Source organism: Cydia amplana, chromosome 5, assembly GCF_948474715.1.
Source record: "Cydia amplana chromosome 5, ilCydAmpl1.1, whole genome shotgun sequence".
NCBI classification, from domain to species: Eukaryota; Metazoa; Arthropoda; class Insecta; order Lepidoptera; family Tortricidae; genus Cydia; species Cydia amplana.
The window spans coordinates 12215233-12240401 of NC_086073.1; the positions used below are offsets into that span (position 1 = coordinate 12215233).

The 25169-nt window shown below is 37.3% G+C and overlaps 1 protein-coding gene across 1 annotated transcript; it reads right to left on the bottom strand.

Moving 5' to 3' along the window:
* Positions 1 to 13610: 13610 nt before the first annotated feature.
* LOC134648062 (ATP-dependent RNA helicase DHX33-like) lies at positions 13611 to 24404 on the bottom strand. Its single transcript, XM_063502505.1, has 13 exons — positions 24251 to 24404; positions 23865 to 24118; positions 23572 to 23781; positions 23061 to 23283; positions 22573 to 22757; positions 22158 to 22233; positions 21309 to 21496; positions 19993 to 20166; positions 16675 to 16799; positions 15944 to 16068; positions 15487 to 15651; positions 14915 to 15043; positions 13611 to 13969 (listed from the first exon to the last, which is right to left on the bottom strand). The coding sequence occupies exons 2-13, from the start codon at positions 24107 to 24109 to the stop codon at positions 13694 to 13696; spliced, it is 2121 nt and encodes a 706-aa protein (XP_063358575.1). The 5' UTR covers positions 24110 to 24118; positions 24251 to 24404; the 3' UTR covers positions 13611 to 13693.
* Between the last annotated feature and the right edge of the window lie 765 nt (positions 24405 to 25169).

Genomic DNA, 25169 nt, shown 5'->3' on the forward strand with positions numbered 1-25169 from the left:
TATAATGATATTGTAACCTACTTAATATTTTGGCGAAATCTATTATAATAAGTATATTATACATAATACAATGCACCAATTGCTTAGCATTTGACTTTCGCAAACACTCTTGATATTTGTAAATTTATTAAAAGATTTTTTGTTGAGGGAACCATTTTTCACAATTGTTTACAAGTAACTTATAGAAAGGTGACTTATAACTTCACTGTAATCTTAGACTGTAACACAATCTGTGGGACGTCTGGCGGTCTTTTAATTGAGTTTGTGTGTTTGTGTTTAATTTAATTTTAACTTTAACAGAGGGGTGTGCGGACTTCCGAGCGCGGTGAGGAAGAAAAACACTCTTAGCAACAAAACCTCTAAGAAGTGACTGACTAGAAATAAACTAGGTCAGCCATTCTCAAAGTGTGTTCCGCGGAACCCTAGGGTTCCGCGACACCCCTGCAGGGGTTCCGCAAGAATTTAGAATAATTTAGAATAATAAAATAAGCATAATTATTATGCTTATTAATAAAAAAATACACTTCTAAAAACTATTGTTTTATTGTAGGGTTCCATCAAGTATTTCGCTTTCCAAAAAGGGTTCCGTCAAAAAAAAAGATTGAGAACCGCTGAACTAGGTACTTATTCCAAGTAATAAATGTTATGATAATCCCTAAATACTTAAGACGTACCTATTAATGTATAAGAATGTATTATCTATCGAGATTGCGTTTAAAATCAAAGTAAGACATCAGAGGCTACCCACTTTTGACACTAACACATCATACGAATAACAAATTCAAATACAATTCGTAACCAGTTATTACAATAAGAGTAACTGCCGTATTCGAACTTCAAGATATTCACAAGAGACGACACGTACGAGATCCATTCTAGATACGTTATAGTTTAGATTTCAACTAGTTCTCTTTCGGGCAACCAATGTCACTTTTACGATAGATCGTGTTAGATATCTATTAGATCTGAATTAGATCTCTAAGTAATATCTTGTGGAAATCGTTCAAGAGTATCTCCAGAATCGCGGAAATGTCAAATTTGACAGGTTAGATCTTAAACATATCGTTATCGTATCTTGGCGATGTCTAAAAGATATCTAATAGATGTCTATTACAAAATCGGAATCGGGCCCTAAGTCTCCGGTACTAAAAACCGTACTGTAATCGCTAGGAGATAAGTCCGTAGCGCTACGCCATGGACAGCACGACACGCCACAGTTGAGAAATCAATTTGTGTTGTGAACTACATTTCCGCCCGATTATCAAACCAACAACAGATTTACAATTTAATAAACCCCAAGCAAAATTATTATAACAGTGACATCTAATGCGTAAACGTTTATCCCATCAAAAACATTACATGTAAAAAGGTGCAAGTCTCGCACCGCTTTTACTACAAAAAAGTTTTGAGATGTAATGTGAAACCAAGTCGGTTATTTTAATCAGTGCCAGGGGGTGTTAAAACCGTATCAATAAGATATCTTTAATTTGTAATACGTATAATGACTTGGCTATCGCACGGCTGCATAATGACAAAAGGATCATCGTCACCTATTAAAAATAATTCTAATTGAACATAACGCTAGCGCTAATTGCAGTTTGAGCATTACACATACTTACGAGTACGGTACGAGTAAAGCATTATGTGCGATTGCCAAGTCATTGTATGTATTACAAATTAAAGATATCTTATTGATATGGTTTTAACACCCCCTGGCACTGATTAAAATAAACGACTTGGTTTCACATTACATCTCAAAACTTTTTTGTAGTGACTTGAAATTTTGGATTTTAAGTATGTGATTATAGCTTACTGGATGACGAAAATTTCTGCGTTCTGGTCTTATCCAGAGGTTCTCAAATAGGGGCCTGAAAATGCGGCGAAATGGTTCCAGTAAAGGATGGTACGGCAGTGTTTGCTTCGCGCTCGACTTGGCGGGGGCACTGCCGTGCCCCCAGATCTAAGACCCATCACTGGTGCACAAAATATGCGTTTACATAAGACTGCAACTAAATCGGTGGGACCGTTCCAGAAAGATAAATGGGAAGATTATGTCATAAGCACAAACATACATACAAACAAACAAAGAACCTCACACCCTAAACTCACATACCTACATAGCGTCTCCGTTTCGTCGTGAATAAAAAGTAAGTAGGTACTTAAACAAAAAATCGAATAATGTAAAAGACAAATCTCCGATTCTTCTAACAAATCCTACATAGTAAATAAATGTAAGTTGGCAGAAGGTATCGGTCTTATCTTTGTTTCATTGCACTTATCCTCACCCTATCCAAAGTTTAAAACTATGCCATAACTATGTCCCCGGTTTGATCGTTGAATGAGGCAATAAATCGCAAAGGCACGTACCTACATAGAAAGGTACCTATTACTATACGACATGCACATAAAGCATATAATATAAGTATCCACACATTGCAAGCCGCGGCTCGCCGGCTCGGCCGGAAGAAGGTGATAAATTGCGGCCGAATTTTAATTAAAACCAATTTAAAACCGTTGTCATCGGAAACAGCGGGTGGACAAACTTTGCTGCTCTCGAACAAACGAATAAGTAAGTAAACGCAATACGCCTACCTTCATTAAATTCTTTCTGGCATTTTTCCCCGAGTAAAATAGGGTGGTAAACAAGCGGCCCACCTGATTAAGTAGCATATGGATGTTTGCAATACCGGAAGTGACTGAAAAGAGGAAAAGGGAGATTGGCCTCCTAATTCTGAAATGATTCCGACCGTCGCTCTTCGCTTTCAATAACGTTACATATATTTAAGCCGTAAAATGAATAATCCTTTGCAGGCATTAGTATTAATATGACTAAGTAGGCCTAATAAAAATAAATTTACTGCATAAGAATAAATTATAAAACTGGCCAAACGGTCCGGCTAAGGACTTAAGGTAGAGATTAAAAGATTGTCGAAATTGTATGACGGCATGGAACCTTCAAAGCGCGGGTCTGAAGCACTTGGACGTGTTTTCAGTTTTAATGAACCCATAAAAAATATGAACCGTCTTTGTAAAAGCGAAATATGACTAACAGTGGTCATTAGGTCCTATCTCTGAAACTAGACTGAATCCAGCCCGCTGATACGTTTAAAAAATACACTCTTAAAATCTATCTAGATACCTCGGGATTACATTGTGCAATAAAGAAAAATAAGTTACCTTTCTAAATAGTTCCTTTTTATTAGTAGACAATTCGTACCAAACGTTACTTCATTATTAAAGACCGCGTAAGCAGCAATCTAATGGTGATGTGATGTGATATACGTAATGAGGTCCTTATAGAACTCTGAGTAGGCTCCTTCCCGCGGGACTAGAGACCCTTCCCCGCCGAATATCCATACCCCATTTACTCTCTAAAAGCTTTTATACTTTTCTACTCGCATACATACGTACTTGTACGCAAGAGTATTGATATCTTCAAAAAAGGGCCCCTCTCAATATCTTCGTAAATAAAATAATTGTGTTATTAGAGTCGAATGTGGAGTCGAATAAAATCTAGGGCAGCCCAGAATTGGTCTTTTTTTGTAACAAAGTAACTGTTCACGTACACGTACAGGCCAAACTGACTTACCTACGTGTCGGATATGGAGTGCAAAACGTTCACAATCACTCACTAAACACAAATACACAACACAATAGGAAAATACCTGCGATTCATGTTTCATAATCATAATAAACCATAAACTCATCGAAAAAAATTACAAAGAAACACTGTCATACTCATACCAGTAGACAGGCAATTTTTTTTCATACGAGTCTTGTGTAAGGTTTTATTTTATTTACAAAATTACATTCATCACAAGTTTCTATAACTATGTAGGCATATGCTTACATATACTTAAGCTGATAATGTAACTAATTAATAATGATAATGATACGCATGTTAATGAAAAGAGAATATTAATTTATTACTGAGGGGATTGATAAAGCATCAACAGCAAGTAATGTGTTGAAGAAACTTGGGCAATTAGCGGGAAAAACACAAAAAGCAGACTCGGCGAGCTTTATCGATGATGCCATTCATTTCAAAGTCCCATTTACCGCAGCGACGGGCCTACGGCGCGGCGCCGGGATATTACTCACAACTTGACCATCACCTAATTATCGATCGGCTTTATTTCCTACATCATTTTGTGCTGATAGACTAATTAGTACCAGACACACAGACACACACAGTACAGACACAGTAAAGTCATAAAAATTAACAAAGTGCGGTCCGCGTTAACTTCGTTAGCTACTATGTGGCCCTTGGCTGCTAAAAGGTTGCTGACCGCTGCTCTAGAGTCTAGAGTTTAGAGCACAATGCTGAATTGGTGTTAATCTTGGTTTCTTATTTCAGCCCCTACGAGTAGTTTTACCTCCTCTTACGAGTACTAAAGAGCGGCTTTATAGAAACGGGGAGGATATTTATAATTTATAAAAAAGAACTAGGTATATTTATAATTTATTAGCTGTTGCCCGCGACTTCGTACGCGTGGATTTGTATGTTGGTGGTTATTTTATTCTACATTAGCTTAGGACATTCTTGTATTCTAATAATATGCCTTTATACAAAGATTCAAGTCCCGCACTCAAAAAAAAATGTTTGACCTTCACATAAACTTTCAACCCCTTTTTCACCACCTTGGGGGATGAATTCACAATAACTCTGAAATCAGTTTTCTTCTCTTTTAATATAATACCTTTTAACAACGTTTTAAGTTCCTAGAATGAAATAAAATTTGAACCCCTTTTTAACCCTTTTAGGGGATGAATTATTAAAAACGCTGAAATCACTTTTCTTGTTTTCAAATAATTTGCCTTTATACAAAGATTCAAGTCCCGCACTCATAAAAATATGTAATCTCCATACAAACTTTCAACCCTTTTTTTTCACCACATTGGGGGATGAATTTTTAAAAACGCTGAAATTAGTTTTCTTTTCTTTTAATGAAATAACTTTTTACGAAGTAAGAAATTCCTAACTTAAAAGACAATTTGAACCCTATACAAACTTTTAACCCCCTTTTAACCCTTTAAAGGGATGATTTTTTTTTAAAACGCTGAAATTACTTTTCTTGTATTCTAATAATATGTCCTTATACAAAGATTCAAGTCCCGCACTCACAAATATATTTTATCTCCATACAAAAATTTCAACCACTTTTTCACCATCTTGGGGGATGGATTTTTAAAAACGCAGAAATTCGTTTTCTTCTCTTTTAATGAAATAACTTTTTACGAAGTTAGAAATTCCTAACTTAAAAGACAATTTGAACCCTATACAAACTTTCAACCCCTTTTCAACCCTTTAAAGGGATGAATTGTTAAAACGCTGAAATATCATTTTTTGTATTCTAATAATATGCCCTTATACAAAGATTCAAATCCCGCACTCGCAAAAATATTTTATCTCCATACAAACTTTCAACCCCTTTTTCACCATCTTGGGGGATGAATTGATAAAAACGCTGAAATCAGTTTTCTGGTCTTTTAATTTAATACCTTTTTGCAAAGTTTTAAGTTCCTAGCTTAAAATAAAATTTGCACGCCAAGACAACCTTTCATCCCATTTTTAACCCCCTTAGGAGTTGAATTTTCAAAAACGTCTCAATTACTTTTTTTTGTAATCGGCTATTATGCCGTTCTAAGAAGTTTCAAAGCATTTGTAATGGATTCAAACTTTCAACCCCTTTTTAACCCTGTTAGGGGATGAAAATTTAAAAACGCTGAAATTACTTTTCCTGTATTCTAATAATATTTCCATACACAAAGTTTCAAGTCTCGCACTCAAAAAAATGTTTGATATCCATACAAACTTTCAACCCCTTTTTCACCACCTTAGGGGATGAATTTTCAAAAACGCTGAAATTAGTTTTCGTGTATTTTAATAATATATCTTTTTACAAAGTTTCAATTTCCTAGCTCAAAATAAAACTTGAACCCCATACAAATTTTCGTCCCCTTTTTAACCCCCTTAGGGGTTGAATTTCTCAAAATCGCTTCTTAGCTCTTATACGTTTTATAAATGCAACCTAGTGTCCAAATTTCAACTTTCTAGCGTTTGTAGTTTCGGCTCTGCGTTGATGAGTCAGTCAGTCAGTCAGTCAGTCAGTCAATCAGTCAGGACACGTGCATTTATATATATAGATAGATTAAGATTATGAACATATTAAATGGAACTCTTAATTAAACGCATACGCATATAAATATTAATACATGAGCACGCGTAGTTTATAAAGACATGTATAGGTGTTAATTCCCTATAGACAACCTAAGCTATACTTAGCAGTTCTTCTACTGTATTTACTTCGTGAAAACCCAAAGATATAAGTGTACGTTTAACATTTAAGTTTATTTCCGAGCGCTTCCTACTAAATTAATTAGCTTCAATGTTGTTTAGCTCGAATGAGAACTGCACATCTATATGTACAGTACACACTCACTGCCGTATTCGAACTTCAAGATATTCACAAGAGACAACACGTACTAGATCCATTCTAGATACGTTATAGTTTAGATTTCAACTAGTTCTCTTTTGCAGCGCAATTCGGGCAACCAATGTCACTTTTACGATAGATCGTGTTAGATATCTATTAGATGTGAATTAGATCTCTATGTAATATCTTGCGGAAATCGTTCAAGAGTATCTCCAGAATCGCGGAAATGTCAAATTTGACAGGTTAGATCTTAAACATATCGTTATCGTATCTTGGCGATGTCTAAAAGATATCTAACAGATGTCTATTACAAAATCCGAATCGGGCCGTCAATCACTTAATCAAAATACCTCGCCAAGTTATAGTATAGGTACTAAATAAGTGAGTTATTATAGTTTCTCAGCAAGTAGGTATTTTATTCGTTAAAATTTTAATGAGCAATACACAAAAGTACAAATGGTAAAGATCTTAACTTTAATTTATTCATGGCATTATCTAACAGTACCTAAAACATTGATCTAAATATTTAGTGCATGGGGTGGATGCAAACTTAAATTAATCCAACCCAATCTGCCTACAGTACCTACCCTATCTAACAAAGGCGTAGTTGGGAACAGGTACATAATGGTTGAATTTTTATAATGCTTACTAGCTTTTTAATAAGGTGGTAGCATTTTTGTCGACATAGAATAATGATCGAACGCGATATCTTGCATAATAAAGTTGTAAAATAAATTACCTACAGTTAATTAAAAGATTGCTCAAAGTGGCATTACTGTAATGGGTGCTTCTATAAAAAAGTTAATTAGGTTAGAACGGCGAGGCTCGGTACGGCGGTGTGGCTGTCGTTAGAGAAGCGCAAACGGCCTTTTTTCTGCCCCACAATCTCCGCAAGAACTGTCCACACAAACAAGTATAACACATAGGTAGTAAAGTGACGGCCTTTAAATAATCTCGGACTTTTAGAATCCAGCCCTTATTTTATTCAGTGCTTTATTGTTCACAATTGTCCTTGCTTTTTTGAAACTCGACTATATATGCTAAAGAAGAAAGATAGATACTTATTTCTTCATTAAAAAAAAAAACAATTTTAAACATAACATTGTGATCTTGTATGTTAAAAATCACATGACAACGTAACGCTCTACGTTTTTATAAAAGCTCTAACTAGTAGGTAAACTCAGCCGGAAGTATTTTTAAGTCAATGAGACTTCCGCTTGTGTTACAAGTCAGAAATTTTCGCGAAATGTGCTCTTTATTCGTCCAAACTGGAACAGCCTGAGCCTAAACATCGAAACGTTACCTAAAATTAAAATAAGTAAATTAGGTAAATACCTACCTCTTTGTTTAGTAGGATCAACATTATCCCCACTTATTTATCAAGTTCAATAAATCAATTTGAATTTCTCACATGAACTACCTGCACATTTGCGTACAATTATTATATTATCAACTGTAATATTGATTAAAGTTTATTAGTCTCCTGTCATCGGGACGATATGATAATAATATCAAACCTGCTTAAATATGTATATCGCATAAATCATAATGAACGATTTAGCGGTATTAGCATAATTATCGAATTAACATTGTTCCGGCTTCTGACTGAAAGCCCCGCGACGGCTCCATTCTCAAATGACAATTTGACGAAGTTATTGTATTAGAATCGTATTGTTTCAAGCCTAAGATATATCGCTTTCGCTAAGACAATTACCTACACAAGACCGCCTTGGAAGCACGACCATTACATATTTTCATCAAGTAAGAAACTAGATTTGTAACCTGTTAGATCAAACTAACAAAACTTTGTTCTAGGAAGAGAAGTACAAATTTACATACCTATACTAGAAATGTCCCCTTCATTGGTTTTTTTAAGAAGTTAATTTGAGGAAAAGATTATCCTAAAACCTGCTTTGAAGATTTTCATTTCTTAACTGACAGAATATCCGCTTATTACAAACAGTTCAATTCCTTGCTTTGTTAAATCATGATTAGGTACGATTAGGTACTTAGGTACCTATACGCGACTTACAAAGCGATTCTTTTCAAAAGTATTCACTTAAAAAAACAAAGGGTTGCACTCCGGGAGTGCCGACAGAAGTGAAAACTCAATGACTAGTCCAAAATGTCTGCAGCACTATGTATAATTGACCCATCCTCCTTTCTATTGAAAAACTTTAGTTCCGAAATTGCTGGTCAGTGAGCTTGTTTAAAATTCGAAATTCAAATTTGTAGCGTTAATTGTTTAAAATTCGAATAGAAATTGTAAAGTTACCTTGCAGACCTCGCATCTAATATATTTGGTCATGATATTTTGAGTTTTATTCACCAGTACTAGAGTTCACTTTTATTAGCGATTTCATCAAGATGTAGCTTCATTGAATTATATTTGAGTGATATAAAGTTAGAATGTAACTGTGAGATCCTCGTATTTTAGCCCGTACAAGATTAGAACCTTTTTCATGTAATGTCATTGAGTTTTTCTTTATTGATTTAAATGCCATCTAAACCTTACGGTCACGTGATCGCCTTACGCCGTCTCAAGTTTATCATTTTTTCGCCACCTCAAAAAGTGCCCAGCGCCGCTAGAGAAGTTTTCACTTCAAAAAACTTTTTAGATACCTCAATGTTATTTTTAAAGACCTATCGAATGATGATCCTTTCATAATTTTAACTAGGTACCTATGCACTGTATTCCGTGTACAGTAGGTATGTATTAAGTATTTTTACTTAGGTCTACAATTCCGGTAATTAAATGTTGTAGGTCTTTTGTAGGTATTGTATATAATTACCTACATTAAACACTAATCGGCACCGTCAGTCCGTCAGTGATATGATATCCATTATCACCGCTCACGAAAGGCACCTCTGTGGCAACGTTACAGGTGGAGAGGGCATTTTCTATGATTTCTATAGATATTCAACGATGTTAGTAATGTTAGTTATACGTTTGACATAATATTAGGGCCCGATTCGGATTTTGTAATAGAGATCTATTAGATATCTTTTAGACATCGCCAAGATACGATAAGGATATGATTAAGATCTAACCTGTCAAATTTAACATTTCCGCGATTCTGGAGATACTCTTGAACGATTTCCACAAGATATTACTTAGAAATCTAATTCACATCTAATAGATATCTAACACGATCTATCGTAAAAGTGACATTGGTTGCCCGAATTGCGCTGCAAAAGAGAACTAGTTGAAATCTAAACTATAACGTATCTAGAATGGATCTAGTACGTGTCGTCTCTTGTGAATATCTTGAAGTTCGAATACGGCAGTTATTGTCTAATGCGACAAAAGCCGACGCTAATAATGCGGGTTTGACGCAAAGGAATGAAGCGAATGAGGTTTTAGAGTTAGACCAAGAAAAGTCTGCAGCGATTTTGATAGCCTACGCAGTGAAAGTGTTATTTACACGTCATAAATTCATAGAAGTTTGACGTTTAAAATGACACTTGTACTGCGTGGGCTATCAAAATCGCTGCAGACATTTCTCGGTCTGACTCTAGGTAGGTTTTTCGGTTAAGAGGAAATGGGACAGCCGCTTCTCCATACAAACGTAGTCTAAGTCTTATTGTAATATTTAATAAAAATGGTAAAAAAATCAAACAAAGGGGCACAGCTGGGGTCGATATATATATCTCATTGCAAATATTTTCAATAATGTTATCCAGAGAGGATAAAGGAGGACTAAGTTTCTATGGAAAGTTAGGCGATTTTGCATAGGTCGTCCACTTTCGTCTTAGCAATTATTCCTTGCGTAAAACTTGCGTACCTAAGTACCTCGTGAAAAAAAGATGCGCTTTTTTTTGTACGGTAAGCTGGTGACCTCTAGCGGTAAGAGCTTGCGACTTGCAATCCGGAGGTCGCGGGTTCAAACCCCGGCTCGTATACCAATGAGTTTTTCTGAACTTATGTACGAAATATCATTTGATATTTACCAATCGCTTTTCCGTGAAGGAAAACATCGTGAGGAAACCGAACTAATCCCAATAAGGGCCTAGTTTACCCTCTGGGTTGGAAGGTCAGATGGCAGTAGCTTTCGTAAAAACTAGTGCCCACGCCTATTCCTGGGATTAGTTGCCAAGCGGACCCCAGGCTCCCATGAGCCGTGGCAAAATGCCGGGACAACGCGAAGAACATGATGAAATAAATATGCCTTTTACATGTTTCATTTTTTATAACTTGGTGCGTAAGTTGCATAACTACAGGGTGCCATTTGAGTCGTGATCAGTAATATGTTTTTCTAACTCCATAAACAACGAGCAATTTAATGCCCCTACTCTTACTAAAATCAGACAATATTTTTTTTATTTTTTGTTTATTTTTTGTCATTTATTTTACTTTTATAAGTGGACAGGATATTACAACGGCTTATTAAGATATTCAAATTAGTAAATTGAATCGCCTCTTTGAATCGGAACTGTCATTGTCATTTGTCCCAGTTAGAAATAAAATGTACTTAATTTTTCATTTGGAATATCTTACAATGCTGTTTAAATACCACATTGCCACTTGTAAAAGTAAAATAAATGACAAAAAATAAACAAAAAAATAAAAAAAATCTTGTCTGATTTTAGTAAGAGTAGGGACATTAAATTGCTCGTTGTTTATGGAGTTAGAAAAACATATTACTGATCACGACTCAAATGGCACCCTGTATACCTAGACAATAACCATTGTGAATTTTCCAAACTTTGAACATTCATAACCCGCGCATTTTAATGAAACGAGCCTAGGGAAGAGAGACAGGAAATGTAAAAAAAAACATATTGTACAGTAATTACATCTTTTATTTACAGTAATTTACAATAATGGTACCGTAAAACCTATATAACAATAATCCACAGAATAACATTCACGGTCCAATCAGTGTTAAAATTAAGTAGGTACCTGATACGTCGTTATTCAATGTCTCTCCCTCGTCATCCCTTTAGGTAATTCGTATGGCGTGGGAAAAATGTTTATGGGACGACACGGGGACGATATTATTTGACAGATTTCAACTGTCATAATTTGAAGATGTGAAACAAGCGATACAAGGGCCGATTATTATTTTTTGTAGAGTTTTTTAGATAAAATTTGGAGGATAGATAGATAGTTCCCTTTCCCTATTCTGTACAATACATATAAGCGCAATTCGCCGTAAGTATGTCCTAACAAAACTTCCTCTGAGTTACGCAAACGTAAGTATGGGATTTTCGTGACTCAACGGAAATATATTAATTTTATCCCAAATTGGGATTTCGTATTTTTTCTGCCCACAATCCAAACCAGCCAAATTTTATCCAAAAGTAACGAAAAAAAATTCGACATCAAAATAAAAGTCGGCCCACAAATGTTGCCCGTCATCTGAAATATCCAAACCCAAACTTCTGTTTTATTTTAGATGGGCTTGGCTCCTTGCCATTTCCTGAACGTGGAATCATACAGAGTCAACAAGGTATATGATGTGGCTACAGACATGAGTCCGCTCAACCGCCTTAGGCTTTATTTTTGCACCGCCATAAGTATTTATAAAATATATATCCATAAGAGTATACATATGTAACTACGATCTCGCTCCCGTTCACAAGTAAACTGATAAATAGAGACGCTTGTCGCTTGAATTCTATGTAGCAAGTCTAGCATAGGTATACAGTAATAATTTTTGACATGGCTATCGCGAATTAATCAGATCCAGTTAAAGCCACAGGACCTATCTTCGGATTTATGCGCGGATGTTGGACCATTGACAATAACGAATACGTGGTTTGAATTTGTGATGTCAGCCTCGAATTTTTGATCTTTAAGGCCAAGCCAAGCCACACCGGATGCGTGTGCGTGACGTGCACGTACACGTACGCGTCCCGCTGCGTTGTAGAATACGAAAACACATAAGAGAGGACACACCGCTTGCGTGACGTGTGCGTGACGTGCGCGTACGCGTGACTTGCACGCAACGCAGCTCCGACGAGACAAACCGGCTGCGTACTGCGTGCACGCGTCCACGCAGCGGAGCGGCAACGTCGCTTCGTTGCGTGCAGTGATGACGTTGTGTTTAACTGCGATCCCTATGAGAGGGCGAACCGAGCAGGTTCGGACACGCACAGCTCGGTGCTGCATAGGTGCTGTGCGTGTACACGCGCAGCTCGCTTGTATTTATTTACAACTCGGTCGGTGCGCGTGCTGGTTTTTAATATGGATTCAGTGATAAAAGAAAAACTAATTAAAATCTTTCGTCAATACGAATGTATATTTACAACATAGCAATAAGATTACAAAAAAATACGTCTTATATAAATAATTTGGCCTGTGGGAACAAATCGATGTTAGGTATTAACCAGGCATGTTATATGTGTAATAATTGCAATGGCGGCATTAGGTGAGCTGCTTCCATTTGCAACGGGAGTCACATGATGTAGGTACTGTCGCAGGAGTATTTTATTTTACTGCACGCATGACTGAGCTGCAGCGTGCACCTGCGTGGCGTGCGCTGCGTGACGTGCGCGTCACCCGGTGTGACAGGGGTGCTGCGCACGTCACGCAGCGCACGCCACGCAGCGTGCTGCACACGCAGCCGGTGTGGCTCGGCCTAGCGGGTAGATAATTTGAAAAATTTACCAGTATCTTTATTTTGACATTATGTTGGGAGACCCATCAGACATCCATAACAAAAACATTGTTAACATTATTTTCGCCTTATTTTTTTCTTATATGTATAACATCTACATTGTAATAACAAATGCTGCAAGGTCCTCTGACCTTAGGTATATGTAGTATAACATGGGATAAGACTTTCGTCAATGATCGGACCTCAATCATTATGCTAGTACGGATATGCCACGGAATTATGGACTTCGTGTTTTTAGAAAAAGACAATATGTGCCATAAATTGACGATATATTATATCATTCAAACATTATAGCGTTGAACATGTGTTGAATCATTGTGACATTTTATCTAAAGCCAAGCTAAAGCCCATCCTTATTTTACCTGCCAGTCCGATCATTGATTCAATTTTAACAATCAATGTTGGTAGTAGGTATTATGATTGACACGTCCCTGTTAGAAAACCAACCTTCGTTTCTTAATTGGAGGAGTGATTTTAAAACTAATGGTAAAAAAAAACATACAACCGAATTGATAACCTCCTCCTTTTTGATTTGGAAGTCGGTTAAAAATAGGGCTCCAGTCGCAGGTCCAAGGTCGAGCGATTAATCGTCACATGCACTCACTCGCACTATCCCCGGTCGCTAGGCCTGCGTCACCGGCCCGCGCGGCAGCGGCGGGCGTAGTCGGGGGCGAGCTGGTGCAGCCACTGCGCCTGTATAGCGGACACGGTGACGAGGTACGCGCGGCGGGTGTGCAGCAGCTCCGTGTAGAGCACGGCCGGCGGCGGCGGGCGCGCGGCGTGCAGCGCGCCCGCCGGGTGCAGCGCCGCCGCCGCGCCGCCCGCCGTCACGTAGCGCGCCGCCCCTACCGACCCGCCGCGGATCCACGCGCAGTTTGTGAATAGACCGCTCACCAGACATTTTAGGAGCTGCAGGTGAACAATGAGGCAAATTAAGAATAATCGACAACACACGAGCGCAGATCCAGGAGAATGGGAGAGCAATGGAGGCAATCAAAGATTCGATCATAAGTTCAGCCCTTTAAGAACAGGTACGAGTACACCGAGTAAGGCGCTGTACGTATCGCGCTTGCATTACACCGCCACGGCTCCTGAAGTGGTGGAGTATGTACACCAGAAGACCGGTTACACGCTGAGGGTGTTCCAGCTTCGATCGCGCCACTACGTGTACTTCAACTCTTTTGTGGTGCGCGTGCCGCGACCGCTGCAGGGGACCATCGAGTGCGCCGACTTCTGGCCGAAGGGTGTCGTGTTTCGGAGGTTCCGGGGCAAGCTGCCGAATCCGACACAGGAGCAGCCGATGCAACGGAGCCACGCCGTTTTATCGACTAAATAGCTAGTGTTTAGTTTTAAGTCTATAAAATACATATATGTATGTTAGTCTGTAAGGTATTTGTAATATGGGCCTTGTTGCCTGAATTAAACTTCTAAATAAATAAATAAATAATCCTGGATCTGTGCATAACATATGAAACTCCATTAATAAACATCACAAGTTTATCTGCACAACTCGCACGCCTTATTTTCTGGACATGTCATGTTGAGCACTTCGGTCGGATTGTCGGATATGTACAGCGAGCTACTTAAGTGCATCCCCACTTTATGAATTGAATTAATTCATGTAAGTATGCACTTATGCAGCTGGGCTGGGTGTACTTTTCTTGCTGACTGACAGTATCTACTTTTGGCTAATTTATTACCTCCCCCCAACACAACACTACGATGATCGGAAAGTGCACACGCAACGCTAGAGTATAGAGTCGACTATCGATTAAAATAAAGGCTACGTAAAAATTCGCTTAAATTCGCTACGTTTACATTCCTTCTTGGAAACATTAAAAGTAATTCGCGTACCTGATCAGTGGCGTTGCCACAACTTGCGACGGACAGGTTCAATCGCTGACAAATTGCTAGCAGTTGTTGTCGTACCTCACTGGCGTACACCAGGTTCTTGTGATTTAAATAGTTTTCTTTACACCATTGCTGTAATCAATAAAAAGGTATGTCGTCAGTGTGTCCTATTGTCGGAACGTATATTTAGGTCTTCTTTAGGAGATTATTATGAGATATTGGAAAAGTCTAGCGCATTTTTTTTTCTAAATTTGGCGATTATTAGGTACCCGCCCCGGCTTCGCACGGGTTAACAAATTATACATAAACCTTCCTCGTGAATCACTCTATCTATTTAAAAAAAAAACGCATCAGAATCCGTTGCGTAGTCTTAAAGATCTAGCATACATAGGGACGGACAGACAGCGGGAAGTGACTTTGTTTTATACTATGTAGTGATGCTAATCCGGAATTAAAGCACCTTTGTAAATAGTCAATTGTCTTTAAATCTCGTAAAACGGACTGTCATCGACTCATCGTTTTTACCCGGGCTGAACATTTATCTGTTTATATAAGTACTTATATTAAACACTCACCTTTTTCAATGGCGCTTTGCAAAATGCTTTATAAACGTTTAAAAGGGTCATGTGATCACCCAAAGGAGAGATGAATTTTTGCTTGACTTTTAGCGCTTCTTCCCTTTTGTGCATTGGCGTGTGAAATATGTTTTCGCTCGACAACATCGCCACTAAACTTAACGCCTGGCGAAAAAAAACAGTAACATTTAATACACACTAAATTCGATACGATATTTTACCAAATTTTGAATAAATCGATTCGATAACATCGATTATATGGATGACCGCTGACCAGTAATAGTTATGACCGACTTATATACGTCAGGTGACAACCTAAACCTAATTAACATCACAACTTCATAGCCATAGTGAACCGTATTGATAACTAAATAAAGTTCATTTTGTTTAATTATTTTTTAATAATTAGTGAGTTTTGGTTGTCACCTGACGATAATTTGAATGGCAAGATACAAACCTCGTCAAGACAGTCGAATTCTGGCGCACTGAGAAGTACTTTAGCGTATTTGGGATCAATTGGGAAAGATGCCATTTTTTTCCCAAGAACAGTCAACTTTGGACTAGCCTCATTATCAATAGCACCTGAAAATAGCATTAATTATTACTACGAGTTTCTTAACAATATATTTGTAATAGATGCATTTATCTGTGACGATGAGAGTTTACTTTGCTACCCTATAGTTCGTTTTTTTTAGCATTAAAAAGAACTTGCAAGAAGGTAAGCGAACTTGACGTCTTTTAATTGATAAACGCTTTTTAAAAATCAAAAACTATTACTTATGAAAGCAGAAGAATATAAATGATCGTATTAGATTCATAATTGTTACATATTTGCCGTAACTTATTTTTAAAATGTGTTTTTCAATTAAAAGACACATCAAGATTGTTTACCTTATTTCTAATGCTAAAAAAACGAACTTTAGCATTAAAATTTTACAACGGTGGATTAACACACAAATGTATTTTTGTTCGAGCGCACGTGGTGAGAATAAAATGCCGCCAATATAATTATATTATTGTGCATGCTGGTTAAAGTGGTTAATCTACCGTATACATACAGTATGGGCAAAACTTAAAATCAATAAAATTACACAACGATCGACGGCAGTAAAGGACATTCACACAAAATCACCTAAATGTATGAACATTTGATAACTTTATCACACTGGTTTTCAAATTAAAACTCACCTAGTTCTTTTAATAATGTTAATGAGGCATTGATAGAGTCAATCGGCGGTGTATCTATAAGTGGGAACGTGCTGGGTTCAATGCCTGCTGCGATCAACAACAATATCGTAGGCGCCAGTGGACATCTGGAAAAATAATTATATTTACATCAATCAGACATTCGGCCATCAATACGCCATTGATGCGATTCATAAATAGGTAAGTGTTTTATGTCAAATAGTAGGTAATAGTTATTTGTACAACAAGAGATCAAAGTTTGATATTTCTTCGAGTACTTATTTTGAGTCCCGTGCAAGCGAAAGATTCTATACTAGATTCACGAGCGTAGCGAGTGAATCTAATTTAGAATCTTGAGCGTAGTAAGGGACTCAAAAGCGCACGAGATGTAAATAACTATGATCTCGTGTAGTTCACAAAACTTTTCACCTCAGCAGTGAGAACATATTAGAGAACCCGAAAAATGTATTCCTTCTTCATCACTTACCTCTATTCACTCATGTTTTCTTAAGATATACCAACAATTAAGTTTTCACCTCAGCAGCTCGAACAAGGGTATTTTGCTACTTAAAAACAGTGAGCAAAATCGCATTTTGCTCACTGAGTGAGCAAATTCGCATTTTCCTCATTTTGTCTCACTCAGTGAGCAAAATGCGATTTTGCTCACTGTTTTTAAGTAGCAAAGTACCCTTGTTCGAGCTGCTGAGGTGAAAATAATAATTAAACTGACCGAGTTGTGGAGTAGGTAAATATTTTATGTGAAAAAAGTCTATTCAGAACGGTTTTTTGATAAAAATAACTTATGACAATAATTTCGGTCGTAACAGCCTAATTTAACACTGAGATTAACATGTGTCCACGGTCCAAGGCCCTCCAGGAGCGGCTATAAGAGTTTTCCAAATAGGTCCATGTGTGTGCTACTCTGCAGCGGCGCCACCATAATGAATACCAATGAATTATATGGTGAAATGATGTACCTAAAAGGTACATCATGTACCTATAATGTTTATGACTGTACCTGTGATAGGAAACGAAATAATCGGCATTGAAAGTGGCGCCGCTGGGGAGCATACTCCCCAGCGGCGCCACACAGTACTCATAGATAGAAATGATATTAGCTATTTTTTTCTTATGTAAATTGATGTACTAATGCTGTTTATTACGTACCTATTGAAAAAAAGAATTATTTTGCATTGATTAGTGATTTTATTTACATTTTAATTCCGCATTCCGCCTAAACGGTATGAGTTGTAAGAGAGGCGCGCGGGTGAGCGAGATGGAGATAGAAATTCTTCCCGCGGGACCGCGCTCCCGCGGCCCGCTCCTGTTTTCAATATTAAATATAATTTTTATTTTTGCTTTCGTTGTTTCTGTGTCTGTACTTCTGTATCAAAAGGAAAATTAGATATATTAAGTACGTTGTATTTTTATGTTTAAAAGTATATAATTAATGGTTATTTGTTTTACAAGGGGGCAAAGTTGTTGTTTAACCGCTCGTGCTAATATCGATACCCGATCAAGCGCAAGATCCCAAAATTGAACCACGAGCGTAGCGAGTGGTTCGAAAAATAGAATCTTGAGCGTTGCGAGAGTTTAAAAGCACGAGGGTTAAACTTGGCTTTCGTTATGTTTATGTGTCTGTAACATAGAGGTACAATAATATAGAGATGAAATGGGGGAGGGGCCAAATGACCGTACGAGATACACTTATAGAACATTCAGTAGGAGTAGCAGAGAAAGCGGTCCTATTGCTTGTCCTTGTCACAATCTCACTTTTTGTTTGTTCCCCACCATAAATTTAGTATGGTTTATGGTGGGCAACAAATAACCCGACCGAATTACGTAGATTGTTTTTGGTATATTGTCAGGAATGTTAAAACGTGTTTTTAATATTGTCGCATTGCGAATGTTTTGTCCCTCACGGAGGCACGCGCACACCACTTCTATAGGATGCTACCTTCTATGGTCTGTAAAAAGAAAAATATTTATTTGTTTTACTAGGGGGCAAAGTTGTTGTTTAACCTCGCGTGCTAATATTGGTACCCGAGCAAGCGAATGATTCCAAAAAAATAAAAACAAAATCAAACCAAATCAAATTCAAATTAATCTTATTAAATATTTATCATCCCAAATAATCATTTAAAAGTAAATTCTACCAGCAAACAAAAGAAAACAACTCAAAATTTGCATTTGATTACTTTGCCTCACATGTGAATAACTGATAGCAATTATTAAGTGCAACCTTGCTAGCCGTTTTTGTGCAAAGTAAGCCTGTTCCAAGATGGTGTGGTGAAAATATTTAATAACATTCATTTGGATTTGATTTTGTTTGATATCTTACAGTTCATATTTTCTCGGGTTTGTGTGGTGAAATAAATTTTTCACACCACCTATTCGGAAAAGAGCTTTTTCTTCCCTGTTAGGAAGGATCAGACTGGCACTTTTCCTCCCTGCAAGGAGGGATCAAAGTAACAGTTTTCTGTTCTAGCACACTATTTTTACATTATTAGCTTAAATAATTTGTTTAAGCATCAGATTGTGTCAACACTAAGAATTTTTATTTTCCTCATAGTTGATGTGAAAAGCAGTATGTGTCACACGGTATCAAAATTATTTCGTCTTGGGCGTTAACAATTGAATCCCTCATCACGCTCAGGATTCTACTTTAGAAGGTTTGTGTGATGAGCACTTGAGCACAGATATTTTTTCTGAGTCATGTATGTTTTCTGAACTTTCTCAACTTTGCCCCCTTGTAAAACAAATAACTATTAATTATACTTTTAAACATAAAAAATACAACGTACTTAATATATCTAATTTTCCTTTTGATACAGAAGTACAGACACAGAAACAACGAAAGCAAAAATAAAAATTATATTTAATATTGAAAACAGGAGCGGGCCGCGGGAGCGCGGTCCCGCGGGAAGAATTTCTATCTCCATCTCGCTCACCCGCGCGCCTCTCTTACAACTCATACCGTTTAGGCGGAATGCGGAATTAAAATGTAAATAAAATCACTAATCAATGCAAAATAATTCTTTTTTTCAATAGGTACGTAATAAACAGCATTAGTACATCAATTTACATAAGAAAAAAATAGCTAATATCATTTCTATCTATGAGTACTGTGTGGCGCCGCTGGGGAGTATGCTCCCCAGCGGCGCCACTTTCAATGCCGATTATTTCGTTTCCTATCACAGGTACAGTCATAAACATTATAGGTACATGATGTACCTTTTAGGTACATCATTTCACCATATAATTCATTGGTATTCATTATGGTGGCGCCGCTGCAGAGTAGCACACGTCCATGTACCATACCTGACAATCTCAGGGGTACTGTGCGCTGGTCGGGCCGCGAAGTCCTTGGCGGTGAATAGGCGGTAGGCTGCGCCGGCGGCGGTGCGGCCCGCGCGGCCGGCGCGCTGCCAAGCCGACGCTTGCGCGCACGCGCGGACTCGCAGGCGCTCCGCCCCGGTCGTTGTGCACCAAGTCCTGCGTAATATGCACAATATTGTGAAGTTTTTTTTTTCAGATGACACATTTCGAAAATGCTTCAATTCCCATATCATACAGGGTGCCATCTGAGTAGTGCTCTGTAATATGTTTTTCTAACTCCATAAACAACGAGCAATTTAATGCCCCTACTCTTACTAAAATCAGACAAGATTTTTTTTATTTTTTGTTTATTTTTTGTCATATATTTTTCTTTTATAAGTGGATTTAGGATATTACAACGGCTTATTAAGATATTTAAATTAGTAAATTGAATCGCCTCTTTGAATTGGAACTGTCATTGACATCAATTTTGTCATTTGTCCCAGTTAGAAATAAAATTTACTTAATTTTTCATTTGAAACATCTTACAAAGCTGTTTAAATACCACATTGGCACTTGTAAAAGTAAAATAAATGGCAAAAAATAAACAAAAAAATAAAAAAAATCTTGTCCGATTTTAGTAAGAGTAGGGGCATTAAATTTCTCGTTGTTTATGGAGTTAGAAAAACATATTATTACTGATCACGACTCAGATGGCACCCTGTATATTAATAAAAACCTGTAATCAACGGATTCTAAGAAAAAAATATGTACGCCAACAGGTTTTAGCCCAGATGAGCCCTCGGAGCCCTCTCATGGAAATTAATTACGGGGTTTATCCTTTTATCATATAAAATATAAATAAAGGAAAGAAATGCAACGTGAATTTTTGGGCAAATCCCTATATCGAACAAACTACAAAGAGTAACAAGTGAATCCGTAAATCAACCAAGTTTCAAAACGAACTAGACTAACAATAGTACTGCAAAAAGGGCTTTAAACTAAAAAAAAAAGCTTTTAAGTCTTTAAGGTGAAAAATATAAGTAAGTAAGTAAGTAGATATTCTTATTGCACCAATAATTAATGTATTCACTGTTCATTCGGTATTTTTCTGTTTTACAATAGTTTTTGTAGTAACGAAACGGCCAAGCCACATATTTTGACTAAAGTGTTGAGTTTGTGAAGTTAGGGCTTGTAGAGTTAGAAGCTTGGCACTACATGAAATCTGAAAACATTTTGGCAGTGTCAGCTATATGCTATATGGTCTTGTCTTGGAAACATTTTACATGAAAATGTTTTTGGTGGGATTAATATCTTACCTTTCCTTTACTACTCCTGTATCAATAACACATTTTATTTGTGGGATAGTGACAGAAGCCTCTGCGATATTAGTAGCTAGAACAACTTTCCTCATCCCGGCCGGTGTCTGCTTCCACACCTGCAATTGCTTGGCAGCAGGGAGTCCGGCATATAGGGGACATACTAATAAAGGAGGGCCGGGGGCTTCCTGGAACATACAATCTGACATCAAGAAACTGTTAATCTATTTTTGATCTTGATGTGTACTCTAAAACTTGTCTATTGACAACATAGACTAGGAATCCTCTAGACTGAGTTTAGAGCAATTATTTCATGAAACCGATGCTGCCAAAAATACGGGGGTGCGGGGGGACGAGGTGAGCGAATCCCGTGGCGTGATTGGTCCGTTCAAAGACACGGACCAATCACGGCACGGGATTGACTCGAAGATGGAGTAAAACTACCGTATAAGTGGCAGAGGGGGTAGCGTTACTAAGCTCAGTCTAGAGGATGTCTTGTCTGTGATTGACAACAAGCAAAGTCAAATCATTCCAAGCAAATGAGGCACATACACAGGCACCATAAATGATTAATACAATCTAATAATAAAACGCTATTTTACGAGTAGCTATAGTCGAAGTTAAAGTTCTATACGTTTCAACCGCTTAATGTAGTATCTGACGTTGAAAAACCAAAGAGATTTTTTTTTATACATACGTCTTAGAGGTCGCTGCCACACTTCGAAAATGTGGACTCTTCATAAATGAATCATGATGTCTTTTTGTGCATTTCTTGAGACATAGAAAACTTTAAATTCGACAAAATAAGTAACATCCTACTCAATATTTACCATTCTCAACTCTACTTACTTTAGCTATTTGCTTTATGTTGTACATGACTGTTTCAATTTCTTCTTGTCCCGTCAAAAACACCAGAAAATCATTGCTAAAAATAGATTCAAAGTAAACTGTAAATTTACAAACACAATAGAAGATTAAATGCAAGAATACAATTTTCATAGTAAGCCCTGTATCTATATACCAAATCACTAAAAACCTGAAAATAGTTCTGAATCAGAGTAAAGTTAATTACAGTGTTTAAGGCAATTTATATATTTCAAGCCGTTTTTTAGCATGCCCAGTTTAGATGTTAATAACGCAAGATACATGATCATATTGTGTAGCTATGAACTGCCTAAAGGGGCCCACAGATTACCAGTTCGCCAGACGATACGAGTATCAGCCTGATGACGTAGCTATAGAAAAAAAGTATTTTAATACTTACTTTGCTGGCATAGTTCTATGAAGTTCGAACAGTGTGCACACTGCAGCATATTGATAATCCTCCTGTTTCATCTTTGAGTGATAGATAGTAACGGGGTGCGTCCGGCCTTCTAAATATATCACTGGGCAGTTGTTGAAGTATGTTCTGAAGGTGTCTACGTCCATTGTTGCGGACATCACAATAACCTACAAAGATAGTGGTTAATTTATCGGACACAAATCATTCATGGGGAAATTGCCAAATTTGTATTGGAACAACCAAATAAAGACAACAACATGTGCTATTCTCAGGAAAATGATAATTTTTGTAATTAATCATTGATTGAAACTTGCCTGTGTTTGGACATATTTATGTTGCATAAAGCTGCAGCGCAGGGGCTAATGTCAGACTAGCTTTTGAGTAATTAATAAAATTCTCTTTTCGAGGTTTTTCTTAAGTGCAAGTAGTATTAATTATTTCTATTCAAATTTTACTAAAAGCAATATTACCTTAAGAGGATTTAGTTTCTTTTCTAGTCTTTCATTTTGCGCCAGTTTAACAATGCCAAAGAGCACATCAGTACTAACTGTGCGTTCATGGGCCTCATCTAGCACCACAATGGAATACTTCTTCAGCAGAGGATCAACTATGGCTTCCCTGAGCAACATACCATCTGTCAAGTATTTTAGTTTGGTTCTAGGGCTAGTCATGTCCTCAAATCTAACTGAATACCTGCAAAACATAATGTTCCTTGTAGGTTATATTAGCATTCAGCATCATACAAGCATGTTTGACATTTAAAGTAGCGGATTACTGCCGCCCATGGACACAACATGCAACACCAAAGGGGTTATAAGTGCATTGCAGGCATTTAAGATGGGAATACTCTCTTCAATAGAACTTTTTACACTTAACTTTGGACTACTCAATATTGTACTCAAAATCTTAAATTGACATGAATATGACAAATCATCATTATCATAAATCAACAAAGCTGAATTATAAACAAAATGATTTTACCCTACAATATTCCCAATATTTGTGCTCATTTCAGCAGCAACCCTGATTGCAATAGTGATGGCGGCAACTCTTCGTGGTTGTGTCACAGCAATGCATCCGGCTCCTTCTAAACGCTGTTCATGAATCAGCTGAGGTATTTGAGTTGTTTTCCCACTGCCAGTTTCACCAATCAATATCATTGTATCATTTTTCTTAATTTCTTCCAATAGTCTAAATCAAATAAAGCAGCGGGTTAAATATGATATTCTATAAAAATAATGTTGACTTTAGATCAAATTTACAAAAATACACACCTGCCCCTAACTGAATACACAGGCAAACGCTTTCTTGCTTCCAATAGGTTTTCTACAACAACTTGTTTCACTGGAGATTTCTGAATTCCATTTTGAGGCTTGCAACCATTAGAAACTAAAGGTTTATTTTCTGTATTACAGGATTTTTTCTTTTTAACATTTAAGTTTTCCATAAAGGTTTTTCTCTTAAAGTTATCAACTTTGCCTCCATTCTGCTTGCCCATCGACGTATATTTGGAGTCCATTGTAGAAATCTGAAATAGATTAGTTACATTACCATAGTACATCAATCGATGCACATGAACTACATGACAAATCTGGAGATTGGAGGCCACTGAGACACAATGTTAATAGTAACTATATTTAAATATTTTAAATAACCTCACCAACTACTTCGTTCTTTTTCAACGCAGATGTCAAATGTTTATGTACATTTTTGTATCATTATAATTATGAAATTACTGAAAAAACGTGCAAGGCCATTCGGCAATGATACCGGAGCCTGGAAATATTTCATTACAGTACTGCGAACTTTATTCACATTATTTATTTTGCCGTAATCGTGCTCTAGATTAAGTTAACACCAAACAGAAAGCATATAGAAGGTGACGCCGCAAAGTACGATTATAATAAAAGAACAACTTTGTCACACAACACAACATGAGCACAACACATATAACCAAAAAGTACTACCGAACAAACTGTCAATGTGAAATGAAACGTTCCGTATTGTACGTGCTGCATCATGCATTCACGCCTCTTTTTACAAGCAAAGAACCACAAAGAGCGATGCCTTTAGTCTAATGAAACTAAATAAAAACTTAAAATAAACTGTAATATCATTCAACCTGATTATTCCTCTATTTCATGTACCCGTATATTGGTATTCCTTTAAATTTTTTACCGTGTTAGCAAACTTCACCTGGCACAGTGTATCAATCACCTCATTTTGGACTGAATGTAGCGTAGTGTCATCTGTCACTCATCTGTCATTAGCCTGATAGGCGGATTAGACTCTCGCACGAGCCATGAGACGAGCCGCGAGCCGCGCCACGAGACGCGAGTGTAAGCGGTGGGCTCGTGGCTCGCAAGCTCGTCGAGCTAATATAATTTAAACACTAACGGCACGGCATAAGTTTTATAACCGAATGACAAGCCGAACGCGAGTGTAAGCGGTGGAGTCGCGTCTCGTGGCGCGGCTCGCGGCTCGTCTCGTGGCTCGCGCGAGAGTCTAAATGGGCTATGATGTTTCAACTTTCATATCATATATCATAGGCCTGTCGCAAATGAAAATTTGGCAAAGCA